Source organism: Mirounga angustirostris, unplaced genomic scaffold, assembly GCF_029215605.1.
Source record: "Mirounga angustirostris isolate CCGP_5_RB_7025 unplaced genomic scaffold, mMirAng1.0.hap1 SCAF_1, whole genome shotgun sequence".
Classification (NCBI taxonomy): Eukaryota; Metazoa; Chordata; class Mammalia; order Carnivora; family Phocidae; genus Mirounga; species Mirounga angustirostris.
In genome coordinates, this window is record NW_026991709.1 from 205069005 (window position 1) to 205081361 (window position 12357).

At 54.5% G+C, this 12357-nt stretch overlaps 1 protein-coding gene across 2 annotated transcripts; it reads left to right on the top strand.

Moving 5' to 3' along the window:
• Positions 1-2158: 2158 nt before the first annotated feature.
• Positions 2159-12351, top strand: ILVBL (ilvB acetolactate synthase like). Of its 2 annotated transcripts, none has more exons than XM_045862837.3 (16): positions 2159-2317; positions 2846-2990; positions 4218-4419; positions 4546-4673; positions 4761-4899; positions 4994-5105; positions 7735-7834; positions 7972-8069; positions 8188-8324; positions 9336-9470; positions 10806-10920; positions 11025-11194; positions 11271-11341; positions 11425-11496; positions 11676-11781; positions 11898-12351. In XM_045862837.3, exons 2-16 carry the CDS (start codon positions 2856-2858, stop codon positions 12074-12076), a joined length of 1899 nt encoding a protein of 632 aa, XP_045718793.1. In that variant the 5' UTR covers positions 2159-2317; positions 2846-2855; the 3' UTR covers positions 12077-12351. The 2 variants fall into 2 exon arrangements, with proteins under 2 accessions (XP_045718793.1, XP_045718792.1); XM_045862836.3 differs by having other exon boundaries at positions 2205-2568.
• The last annotated feature ends 6 nt before the right edge of the window (positions 12352-12357 follow it).

Below are 12357 nucleotides of genomic sequence, written 5' to 3' on the forward strand. Positions count from 1 at the left end.
AAATTACATCCCCAGGACTTATTTATCTTTTAACTGGATGTTTGTACCTTTTGACCAGTTTCCCTCCTATTCCTTCCTCCCACCCTGCCTTCTGGGAACCACAATCTCTTCTCTGAGCATAATTATTTTGAGATTCATCCAAGTTGTTTTGTGTTTCAATAGTTTGTCCTTCTATTGTGAGTAGTGTTCCATGATAGGGACGGACCACAGCTTGTTGAACAATTCACCTACTGAGGGCATTAATTTTAAAGATAAAACCATCAGCTATTTGGGCTTATTGAGGGATAGCAGAAAATTACAATTCAGGATACACAAGCTCAGCAAAATTATACGCAAATCTGGAGAACACAGGCAAAGTATGTTTTTTATAGAGGAAAAGGGAGGTTTGGGAGGAGCTGTTATAACCCAAAAGCTCATTGGAGTAAACTGGGAGTTCCAAGAATAGTGACTTTTCGTTGGCTGAGCTGTCACCTTCCCTCATTAGCTGGGTTGTTGCTGGGGGCGGAGGAAAACCTTTCTTTCTCCTGCTGGAGTAGTACAATAGTATCTATTCTCAAGACTTACAAGGTAAGTCTCTTCCTGCTAGGTCTGCAGTTGATGATGAGTGGTAGGGCATGTGAGCTCCCGTTCTAGCCTCTCAGCTCCTTTTAAATGAGGTTTCCTTTTATTGATTTTCACAAGGGACATTTGGTTTTTCCAGTTTTTGGCTATAACAAATAAAGCCCCTGTGAATAACAGTGTGCAGGTTTTGTGTGACTTAGGCTGTTCAAAATCTTCTCCGCCTTCCAACTCATTTAGAATAAAATCCAGTGTTAAGTGCAAGGGTGTCTGGGTGGGTCCCAAATGTTACACCCTGTGACAGGCATGGGGAAGCCAAGTGGCTGAAGCACAGCACCTGTTCCTGAGGTACTCCCAGTCTGCCAGCAGCATTGCTTGAGCTCACATTGTGCCTCTTTCACTTACAAGCTGTGTGAACTTGAGCAAGTTCCTTAACCTCTTCCGTTTCCTCATCCGTAAATGGGGATAGTAATAAAATAAACTACCCTACAGGGCTGTTGTGAGGATTAAATGAGTTGATGTGAAGAGTGTATGGAACAGCCCCTCGTATGTAGTAAGTGCTTAATGAAAAGTAATGATCGCTATTTCATTATTGGCTTTGGGAATTTAATTGGACCTAGAAGGCCTTTCTAGGAAGTTTGCATTTTATCCTGTTAATTATAGGCAGGGAGAGTGGGGTTGAGCTGGTAGATGAGAGATAGAAGGGAGAGGGACAGGCTTGGAGACTGTTGGAATACTCCTAACAGCTCTCATAGAGTGGCAGGGAGAGAGTTTGGAGTGGGTTCAACAGGGAATAGAAGGAGGGCTCATGAGACAGCAAGTATAGATAAGTCACTGGAGGAATTTTGCTAAAAAGAGGTGCAAAGGGATAGTAATAAGTGGAAAATGTGGGGCAAATAGAGTATTATTTTCTTTTTTTAAATGGGTGAAATGAAAAGTAGGAATGATTCAACAGAAGATAAAATTAACAACGGGGTGGAATCCTCAGAGGGAAATTCCCGAAGTTGACGAGGGATGGGAGCCACTGTTAAAATGGCAAGATTCGTTTTGGAAGGTAGCAGGGTGCTTAGCACTAGAATTACTTCCCCTTCGCTGATGGGGAGATCATTTTCCAGAGGCCAGACGGCTGGAACCAGGCCCCTCCGGCTTCGGAATGTCCACCACCCTGCGCTCTGAACTGAGAAACCCCAAAGGTCGGGAAAGAAAGCGGGGTAACAGCAGAGGCGGGCCTACGAGCGAGGGGGCGGGGCTTGTCTGGGACGTGGTCCCGGGTGGTGGCTTCTGGGGAGCGGCCTGTGACGATCACGTCCGGCTAATCTGAAGGGGCTTTCGGCACGGCTGGTGTGAAAGCAGGCGGGATCGGAAAGCCCGAAGACTACAGGCTGAAACGTGGGGCCAATGCACGGCCGCGGAAAGCCGGCTCCAGGGGGTCTCGGCTCCTACAAGCCGCCGAGGGGCGTGGCCTCTCGTAAAGAAAAGTGTTAGACCTGAAGTGCGAGCCAATGAGAGGCGAGGAAGGCGGGGCCTGTGCGCGAGCGGCCAGTAGGGACAGGGTCCTTATAGGAGGTGCTTGTGTTCCAGAGCGTGGTTACGGCTCTGCGCACGCGCGTCGGGCTGGCCTACAGGGCATTGCTGATCTTAGTGAGAGAAAGGGTCACAGCCACAGCTCCGGCCCAGTCCCCCCGCCCCAGGCCACGGGCCTGGGTCACGTGACACGAAGGGCGCCGAATTCCTCTGGAGTCAGCGCCATTTCCCGCAGGTGAAGGCCAGAGTGCCCCGGGGGTGGGAGAAGCCGTCTGACCTCGACCCGCGGCCTGGGGTGTACGGTCGAGTTCCGGCGCTCGCAGTGGGCAGAGGTCTGGCTTTAGGAGAGGGGCGCACACTAGCTTGGGGGCGTGGCCTCGTCCCAGGTGACGTAGATGCGGGGTGTGCCGGCTCAACTTTTGGGCTGAGATTCGGATCCAGGTGTAAAAGAGAGGCGGGGCTTCCCGCCAATTCGTTGAGAAGCAGGTGAGTGTTAAAAGGCATGTTGAGGCCGTTCTGGCCGCATTGACCTGTGGTGGCCTAGTGTCAGCGATGGTGGTGACGTAAGGGGGGGGCTGGCGTCTTAGGAAGCGCGGCCTGGTTATCGAGAGGCGTGGCCTCGTCCCGAGACAGGCGGTGTAAGGGGCGTGGCCGTGCAGAACCGGGGGGGGGGAAGAGGCGTGGCCCGGCATCCGTGCGGGAGGTGGCGTACCCTCTGGAAAAGATTTCTGCGTGCAGCTGCTGGCCCTGTCCTTTCTTTCAGGTGCCGCGTCATGGAGACCTTCGCGGCCGCCGCCCCTGCTGGGAACTTCTTCCCCTTATTCCTGTTCTTGGTCTGCGGGACGCTAGTAGCCGCTCTGCTGGGCGCTGCGCACCGCCTGGGGCTCTTCTATCAGTTGATGCACAAGGTGCGGGGGCACAGATCAGCGGCGGGCTGGGGGCAGCCAAAGAAGGAACGAGCTCCTGGCACTCCCTGTAGCTCACGTATTTTGCAGGCGGAGAAAGTGAGGCCTGACTAATCTGGGGGGTTCGGTCAGGAAATTCTATCCACTTCCCTGTCCCCATTGCCAGGTTGCAGACAAGGCCCTGGACTTTGCTTCTAGGAAGAGAGAATCTGGAGTATCTGCACGTTGACTCAGCGCCCGGCCCACTCGTTCCCCGGTGGCCACGAGCCCTTTTCACAGAGCGCTGCTCCCTAAATCCGGTGTGGTCAGAGTGGGCCAAAGGCGGGCACCTGAGGGGGGGCTGTAACAGTTGTCATGTACCTCTCAACACGTCCCTGAGCAGTTGCTTTTGTTTCTGCCCTTATTTCCCACAAGAGGAAACAGGCTCAAGACAGCTTGTGTGGTAACTTGCCATAGGTGATCTTTTTGGGAAGAATTGACCCCACAGACCTCACTCTGAACTACTTGGCTCCTCCCTCAGGAATCTACCCCTTCCCCGGACTCCTTCCCCAGTCCTTCCTTTCTTCACCAGGAGCAACGGGAGCAAGGCTAGTAGCCTTGAGGATCTGTGGAGGTTTAAGGCAGAGGCCTCTGTTGTGCAGGGCACTGGGGAAGCAGGGTCTGGGAAGCCTCAGCATGATCTGTGCCAGCAGGCTGCTGGTGTGCCAGGTGCTTGGTGGCTGTAGCCAGTTGGCTGGGCCTGCCCACTGGGCTTGCCTCCTAGTGAGTGGGAGGAAGTTTAGCAGGCTGGAATCAGCAGTCAGGCTACCAGGCCCTGGAGGGCAGGCAGTTCTGGAATCTCGGCAGGTAGCCCCTGGCCAAACTGTTTCGGGTTCTCGGGATCCATTTTCCCTCTCCTTCACCCTGATTGCCCCACTGCCTTCAAGACAGGCAGTGTAATAGAAGGAGGGCACTCAAGAGCATTGGTTATATGGGACTTTGACTATTGCCAGGACAAGTCTTGGTCTCCCTGGCTGCAAAAGGATATAATCACCAGATGATCTGATAGGATGACATGTCCTGTTGCCCTGGACCTGGCACATAGTATGTTAGGTGCCTAACCAACATCAGACTTTCTCTGACTCTGTCCTGCCCCCCTCCTTGGGGGAGTGAGATTGCCTTCTCCCTACCTGCCCTGGTGCCCTTGCTCTGGTCCTTGATCATCTTGCTCCTCCCCCTCCGTGGGCCCAGGTGGACAAGGCAAGCATTCAGCATGGTGGGGAGAACGTGGCAGCTGTGCTGAGGGCCCATGGCGTGCGGCTCCTCTTCACACTGGTCGGTGGGCACATTTCCCCGCTGCTGGTGGCCTGCGAGAAGCTGGGCATCCGTGTGGTGGACACACGCCACGAAGTCACAGCTGTCTTTGCCGCCGATGCCGTGGCCCGCCTAACCGGTGAGGGCAGAGCAGAGAGGGCTGAGGGCTGGGGAGAATGGGATGGGAGGTCTTCGAGGGGCGGAGTTTTTTCAGGGGTGGCCAGGAGAGTGGGCACAGATGGCTGTGATGGATTCTGTGTTTCAGGGACGGTGGGTGTGGCCGCAGTGACAGCAGGCCCTGGCCTCACCAACACGGTGACTGCAGTGAAGAACACCCAGATAGCTCAGTCCCCAGTCCTGCTTCTGGGTGGGGCTGCCAGCATGCTCCTACAGGTGCCTTGTCCTTGGTGGGTGGTGGGGGCCCCAGGGAGCCTCAGAAGGCTCATGTGTTGACTCTCTGGACGCCTCTGTTTCCACCAGAACCGGGGTGCACTCCAGGCCATTGATCAGATGTCCCTGTTTAGGCCACTGTGCAAATTTTGTGCTTCTGTGCGGAGGGTGCGAGACATCGTGCCCACTCTGAGGGCTGCGATGGCTGCTGCCCAGTCGGGCACCCCAGGTAGGTGGGGGGCACGTGCTGGGCAGTGGGCAGGCCCTAAGGCCTGGGTCTAGGGAGGCATGGCAGGCTCAGTATCCTCCCTGCCCCTCTGCAGGCCCAGTGTTTGTGGAGCTGCCCATTGATGTGCTGTACCCCTACTTCATGGTCCAGAAGGAGGTGGTGCCAGCCAATCCGCCCAAGGGCCTCATGGGTCGACTGGTCTCCTGGTGAGTAGCCCCATTCCCACCATGCTCTCTCCAGCCCCCTGCCCTCTTTTGTAACTTCCTGCCAGCATCTGTCCCTCCTTTGACTCATTCATCGGCTTCCATATCAATTGAGTGGGGGGAGGGCAGCCAGGGGAAGAGCATTCTAGGTAGAGGGACTACATATGCAAAGGTCCTGAGGCAGGAGCAAACTTGGTGGGTTGGGAAAGCAAGGTAGCCTATGTGGCAGCAGCAGGTGAGCAAAGGGACAGGGACTGAGCTCAGAGCAGCCAGCAGGAGCCATTGGGAGGACCTGGATTTTTTTTTTTTTTTTTTTTTTTAATTTGAGTTCCATTGAGAAGCATTACAGGGCCTTTAGCAGAGGTGTGGGATACCCTGATTCAGGTTTTTATTATGTTCCCTCCGATTGCTCTTGGAGAATGGACTGTGGGGTTGGGTGGAATCTGGGAAGCCAGGGAGGAGGTGTGGTGGGCCTTGGGATGAGAGGCAGTGGTGGCCTGGATCCGGGTGGTGGCCGTGAGATGCAGAGACACGGGTGGATCACATGTGAGTGCTTGGACCTCCATCTGGCCAGGATAAGGGACAAGCTCGAAGGTTTTCCTAGAAGAGCTACAAACTTGAGGGGGGCTTCTTTCAGTTGAGAGGCTAGAAAGGGGTTCTAGCCCAGGCAGAGGTATGTGAAAGAGATCTGTTTTTGGTCCACCACTGAGATGGGCCTGGCTGACAGCACAGGAAGGAGAGTCAGTTCTCCTTCCCCCTCTATCCCTTCCCTTTGCCTATGTTTCCCCTTCCACCTTGCATTCTCCTTTCACCACATACTTAGCGAGTGCCATACTTAGCAGGTACCAGGACAGGCAGGCCGTTGCCCCGGCTCAGGGAGTAGCAGTTTATTCATGTGTCTTTTATAACAACCTGAGTCAAGATGGCAAGGTATTATGATGGGTGTTTCATAGATTGGGTAACTGGCCCCAAGGGGGCCAAATCACTGGCATGAAGTCACCCAGCTTGTTACTGGCACATGAGGATTCAGCCTGGAGGACCCCTCAGTGCTTTGTCCACAGAGCTATGTGCTGTCTATAATGAATGAAGTGAAAGCCCAGAGAGATGGGTCCAAATCCCAGGACTGCGGCTAACTAGCTGTGTTAAGCTTGAGCAAATGGTGAAGCCTTTCTTTTTTTCCACCAGTTTAATTGAGATACAGTTAACATAGGGCGAAGTTTAAGGTGGACAGTGTAATCATTTAACCTTTCTTGACTTCACCTTCCTTATCTGTAAAATAGAGGAGCGTTGCCTGTTTTTCTCTCTAGACTAAGAATCTGTGAAGAATAAAACAAGGTCATTTTGATAGTGTAAAATGCGGGAGTGAATAATTAACTGTTATTTTCTTAAATAAGGATACGTTTGGAGTCCAGTGTCCCTATCACATGTGAGGCAGGGTATCTCCCATCCTTTCTCCAACATGGTTAGGGATCCACAAATACAGAGGGGGATTCAGGAGTCCTGAACATGTAGGAAGTGTCTGGTGACCCTGTCAGGTAGGCTCAAGTTTCAAGCAGTTTTATTCTGTGGCGGTGACAGCAGTCTCTTTGTTCCCTGCCCCGCTCCCCCCCCATCCCCCATTCACCTCTTCTTTTTTACTTTTTAATTTTTTAAAATTTCTTTTTAAAGATTTTATTTATTTATTTGACAGACACAGCGAGAGAGGGAACACAAGCAGGGGGAGCAGCAGAGGGAGAGGGAGAAGCAGATTCCCCGCTGAGCAGGGAGCCCGATGTGGGACTCGATCCCAGGACCCTGGGATCATGACCAGAGCTGAAGGTGGACGCTTAACTGACTGAGCCACCCAGGCGCTCCTCCATTCTCCTCCTCTCTCTTGGGCTCCCCCTCCTCGGCCCCTAGCCCTTTTTTTGCCTTTTCTTTTTATGTTGGTTTCTTCTTGGTCTCTCCTCATTCTCTACAATCTCGGTTCCTCCTTAAAAGAAAAACAAGCTTCAGGCTCTGGCTGCTTTCTGCCAACGCCCACGTGTCTTGTTTTTGGTTGGGCTGGGTGTTCCCCAGGGAGGTCAGAGCTGGGCAGGAGGTATTTCTCTGTCTCCAGGCCCTGCACAGGCCCACACAGGTGGTTGGGGCCCTAGGACCCAATGAGTAAGGAGACAGAAGGAGTTGTCAGAAGCCAGAGAAAGCGGCTTGAGTGCTGGGGATATTAGTAGCTTCCATGATACAGTGTTTTGCAAAGTGCTTCATCTCCTGGATGGATAGGTAGTGAACCTTGGAAGGGAGATTCCCTTTTACATTTTACCTTAACCTCAGAAAGGTTAAGTCACTCGCCGGGTCACACAGCTAGAAAGTGGAGGAGCCACATGTGGCTGCCCTCGCAGCCGTCTGTGGCCCTGATCGTGGTACTCCCCGCCTGTGTCACTTGTTTCTGAGGGTCTGTGTGCGATTGGGTAGTCGCCAGAAGCTTCTGAGGGAAACCGGCTGCTGGAGACTGGCCATTGGCGTGTGCCTCTCCTGGGGTGTTGCTGGTCCACTCCTGTGCCTGTCTCACTTCCCTCCTAGACCCTGGCCTCCTCCAGCTCCTGGAGCCCCCGTCACTGATCCTGGTAACCGCCTCTTCCTCTCACCTTTGCAGGTACTTAGAGAATTACCTGGCCAACCTCTTTGCAGGAGCCTGGGAGCCTCAGCCTGAGGGCCCTCTGCCTCTGGACATTCCCCAGGCATCCTCCCAGCAGGTGAATCGCCTCTCTTCCCTGGCTGAGGACCCCCACCTGGCAGGACAGTCTCTCTTTGAGTCAGTATTGGGGCGTTGATCTTGGGGGCTGATGGTGACTCACACGGTGGGCTCTTTGAGCCCCATCTCTCATCCCAGGTTCAGCGCTGTATGGAAATCTTGAGCCGAGCCAAAAGGCCGCTGATTGTGCTGGGGAGCCAGGCTCTGCTGCCCCCGACACCTGCCGACAAACTTCGGTGAGAAGGCTCAGCTCTGCCCTTACTGTCAAATACCTGGTCCCTGGTCGCCTGTTGCCTTGTGGGGTGGGGGCATGCCCTTGACACTATACTACCTCTGTTCTGCCTGGATCCTCAGGGCTGCTGTGGAGACCCTTGGCATCCCCTGCTTCCTGGGAGGGATGGCACGAGGACTGCTGGGCCGCAACCACCCCCTCCACATCCGGCAGAACCGTAGCGCTGCCCTGAAGAAAGCAGATGTTGTCCTTCTGGCAGGTGGGCCTCGGCCTCCTCTGCCCTCTTCCCTTTGCCTCCCTCCAGGCACCCCGCCCCCCCCCCCCGCCTTTGTGACCCTGACCCTCCTAGTCAGGTACTTACTGGCACCCTACCCTCATAATCACCCACCGTCTTATCTTGGGCCCCACCCCTTCCCCTTTCAGGGGTTTGGCCAACCGTGTACTTTGAAGTCTAGGCAAACTCTCGCAAGGTTGCCGCTGTGTTGTAGGACTCAGCTTCGCACAGAGGAGGATGCACGGATAGAGGGCACCTGCAGTATTTATGTTCTGCATTTGCATTTGTATGCTTCATACAGGATTTCTATAGCACAGACACGTATGGCATGTACATTTTCATGTGAAGTATTTGGAGTCCTGCCCAACACGTAATAGTTGTATCAGTTCTCTGTTGTGTAATAACCATCCCTAAATTCAGTGACTTGAACTTATCATTTCTTAAGGTCCACCTAGAGGTTAGGTGGTAGTTTTTCTGGTTTTGATGGGGCTCATTCATGAGTCTGTAGGTGGAGAGGCAGGAAGGCATCTGGGCTGATCTGGGCTGGGCTGGCGCATGTACTTGGCCTTGGCTGACTACAGGTTAGGCTGACATGACCTTCGCAGGGGTAACTGAGTTCTTTCACTCTTCCCTACCTCTTCCTCCAGCTTTCTTATCATCCAGCAGGCTAGCCTGGGCTTGCTCACTTGGTGGAGGATGAGAAACATGCAGGGATGGGAGAGCAAGGTTTTTTAAGAGAGAGACAGTAGAAGCCACAATTCTTGATGCTTGATCTCGGGAACGCCTGCCTTCACCTGCCACACTCTATTGGTCAGAGCACGTCCCCGAGGCCAGCCCAGATTTGAGGGGTGGGGAGCTGTGAAGTCACTGCACGCGGTACTGGTACAGAGAGGAAGGAAGGATGGGGACCCTTCTGTGCTTAGCTTGCTATGGTGGATTAAGTAAGGTGGTGGGACACTGGCTGTCCAGACACTGAGACCTGGTTCCCCACTCCAGGAGCCGTGTGTGACTTCCGTCTGTCTTATGGCCGTGTCCTCAGCCGCAGCAGCAAGATCATCATTGTCAACCGTAACCGGAAAGAGATGTTGCTTAATTCAGACATGTTCTGGAAGCCCCAGGAAGCCGTGCAGGGTGAGCTCCTGGGACCACCCCCCCCCCCAACACATATATGCGCTTCCCTGTCTTCCTTCTGACCTCTGCTGTAGCTGGCTTGAGCCAGGTGCCGGTGAGGAAAGCCCAGACCCTGCCCCGGTGGGCACCCAGTCAGCCAGGGACACACATTTGGCTCTCAGACTCATGGGTGCTTCTGGATGAACAAATGGTGGGGCCTGGGAACGTGCATGTGATCGTGCCCCTGGTTGCAAACCCTCCCATGCTGCCAGCTGCCTGGAGGACAGAGATCTTCCTCCTGGGCCCCCGAGGCCTCTGTTGTCCTGTCGTGCCATCCCTGTTCAGTCTGCTCCCACAGCCTTTATGTGCTCTGCTCTGCCCATTGTTCCAAGCACATTGACTGTGCTACGTGGAACTTTTTTTTTTATTGTTACGTTAATCACCATACATTACATCATTAGTTTTTGATGTAGTGTTCCATGATTCATTGTTTGTGCATAACACCCAGTGCTCCATGAAGCTCGTGCCCTCCTTAATACCCATCACCAGGCTAACCCATCCTCCCACCCCCCTCCCCTCTAGAACCCTCAGTTTGTTTTTCAGAGTCCATTGTCTCTCATGGTTCGTCTCCCCCTCTGATTTCCCCCCTTCATTCTTCCCCTCTTGCTATCTTCTTTTTTTTTTTCTTTCTTAACATATATTGCATTATTGCTACATGGAACTCTTGAGTCAAACAGAGAAGTGGCATTGCTGCATTCGTGTTTGGGCAGGTCCACTGTAGTAGCTGGTAGGCAGTGAGACAGAGAGGGCAGGTGGAGGCCAGGGGCCCGTTAACCCGGGCCAGGACAGAAAGGACGAGGCCTGGAGCGGACACAGACAGGGATGACAAACTCCGCTTCTGAGCCTCCATGGAATCATTTCTAAGATCGAAATGAAAAGTACATCACTGGCCCATTTCTCGGTCACTTCACAAGCACTCTGCATATCTGGGTCGGAGAGACATGCTTGGCTGATGAAGGTGTTTGGAGGGACGTGTTTTAGAGGCGGGACTGACAGCACTGCCTGATCTGGGGGGTGAGGAGGAGGCAGGCAACAAGGCTGCTTGGGATTCTCACCCACTTTGTGCTTCCTAAATGTTCATTTCTCTGGCCTTGCTCTCCGCCTCACCTTGGCTGCCCTAACCTAGTTCTGGCAGACTCTGGCATGTGTTCTACCTGTTTTGCCCTGGGAACATCCCCAGCCTGCCTCCTTGTCTCCTGCTGGAATGTTGCCATTGGATTCCTGCTGTCACTGGGCCTCTGATGCTGGAAGGGCAGGAGGCCACTTCCCTGCAGCTGTATCCTCTTCCTTCCCTAGGAGACGTGGGCTCCTTTGTGGTGAGGCTGGTGGAGGGCCTTAAGGGCCAGACGTGGGCCTCAGACTGGACAGAGGAGCTTCGGCAAGCTGACCGGCAGAAGGAGCAGACCTTTCGGTGGGGACCGGGTGGAGTGGACGCATGCATGGGCTGGGGGTGTGGTTGTGGGTTCCTGGAAGGCTCTGTTGCTGGCCCTGCTGACGTGTGCTGTTCCGTGGCAGGGAGAAGGGGTTGATGCCTGTAGCCCAGCACCTGAACCCAGTGCGGGTACTGCAGCTGGTGGAGGAAACTCTGCCTGACAACTCGATTCTGGTGGTCGATGGTGGGGACTTCGTGGGTACTGCCGCCCACCTGGTGCAGCCCCGTGGCCCCCTGTGCTGGCTCGATCCTGGTAAGGAGGGGCCTGTGCCTGGGACAGCTAGCATGGTCCGGGCCCCTCTACACCCACCTGCTCTTGGTCTTCCTAGGGGCCTTTGGGACTCTGGGTGTTGGTGCAGGATTTGCACTCGGGGCCAAACTGTGCCGGCCGGATGCCGAGGTGAGTGAGAGTGCTGGAGGCGGGGGGCAGTGAGTGGGTTCTCTGGGCAGTGAGCCACTCAGCCAGCCTTGTTCCCTGCTCAGGTGTGGTGCCTGTTTGGCGATGGAGCTTTTGGCTATAACCTCATTGAATTTGACACCTTCGTCAGACACAAGGTGACCGAGCTGCCCAGAGGGAAGCTCAGAGCTTGGGGTTCTGGGAGAGGTCATCAGGGGTGGGCAGGGCTAGGGAGGGAGCTGCTTCTGTCTGGCAAAGGTCCTGTCCCTGTCTTTTCCTCTGGCTGGCCAAGCCTTAAAACTGAAGGCTGTGGCCTGACCTCATCCTTTTTTTGCAGATCCCAGTGATCGCTTTGATAGGGAATGATGCTGGCTGGACCCAGATTTCTCGGGAGCAGGTGCCCTCTCTGGGCAGCAATGTGGCCTGTGGCCTGGCTTACACTGGTGAGAAGCTGGGGTAGGGTGAAGAGAGGGGGAAGCTGTTCCATGTGTTCCTCTCCTGGGCTGACTGCATGGTGGCCTAGGTCCCTGCCACCATCTGACTTGACTTCCCCTTTTAGATTATCACCGGGCAGCCATGGGACTTGGGGCCCAGGGCTTGCTGCTCTCACGGGAGAAAGAAGATCAGGTGGTCGAGGTGCTTCGTGATGCTCAGCAGCAGTGCCGAGGTGGCCACCCGGTTGTGGTCAACATCCTCATTGGGAGGACGGACTTCCGAGATGGCTCCATTGCTGTGTAGGGCCTCATGGGTCAGTACCCTTGGCCTTGCCACCCCTAGACTGTGCCTGGCTGGTTTAGTCTCATCCTTGCCTGCCTTGGACCTGGCTGATCAGGTCCAGTGACTCTACAACCCTCCCTGAAGACAGGGTGGGGCTGGGGGGTTGGGTCAGAGCTCAGAGAGGTTCCCTGGCAGCACTGGAGAGCTCCTGGGCCTTTTTCTCTGGGCACAACTGCCCTTTCTCCCTTCCTCTTGGGCACACTGAATAAACCACCCATGTGGGCCCCAGCACTCATTCCAGA

What these genes read in the sequence shown, in the direction of transcription:
- ILVBL (XM_045862837.3), top strand. Translation starts at nt 2,856, where the DNA reads ATGGAGACCTTCGCGGCCGCCGCCCCTGCTGGGAACTTCTTCCCCTTA. An exon ending in ATGGGTCGACTGGTCTCCTG is followed by an intron (nt 5,106 to 7,734) that starts GTGAGTAGCCCC and finishes TCACCTTTGCAG; the next exon opens with GTACTTAGAGAATTACCTGG. An exon ending in GCCCCAGGAAGCCGTGCAGG is followed by an intron (nt 9,471 to 10,805) that starts GTGAGCTCCTGG and finishes TTCCTTCCCTAG; the next exon opens with GAGACGTGGGCTCCTTTGTG.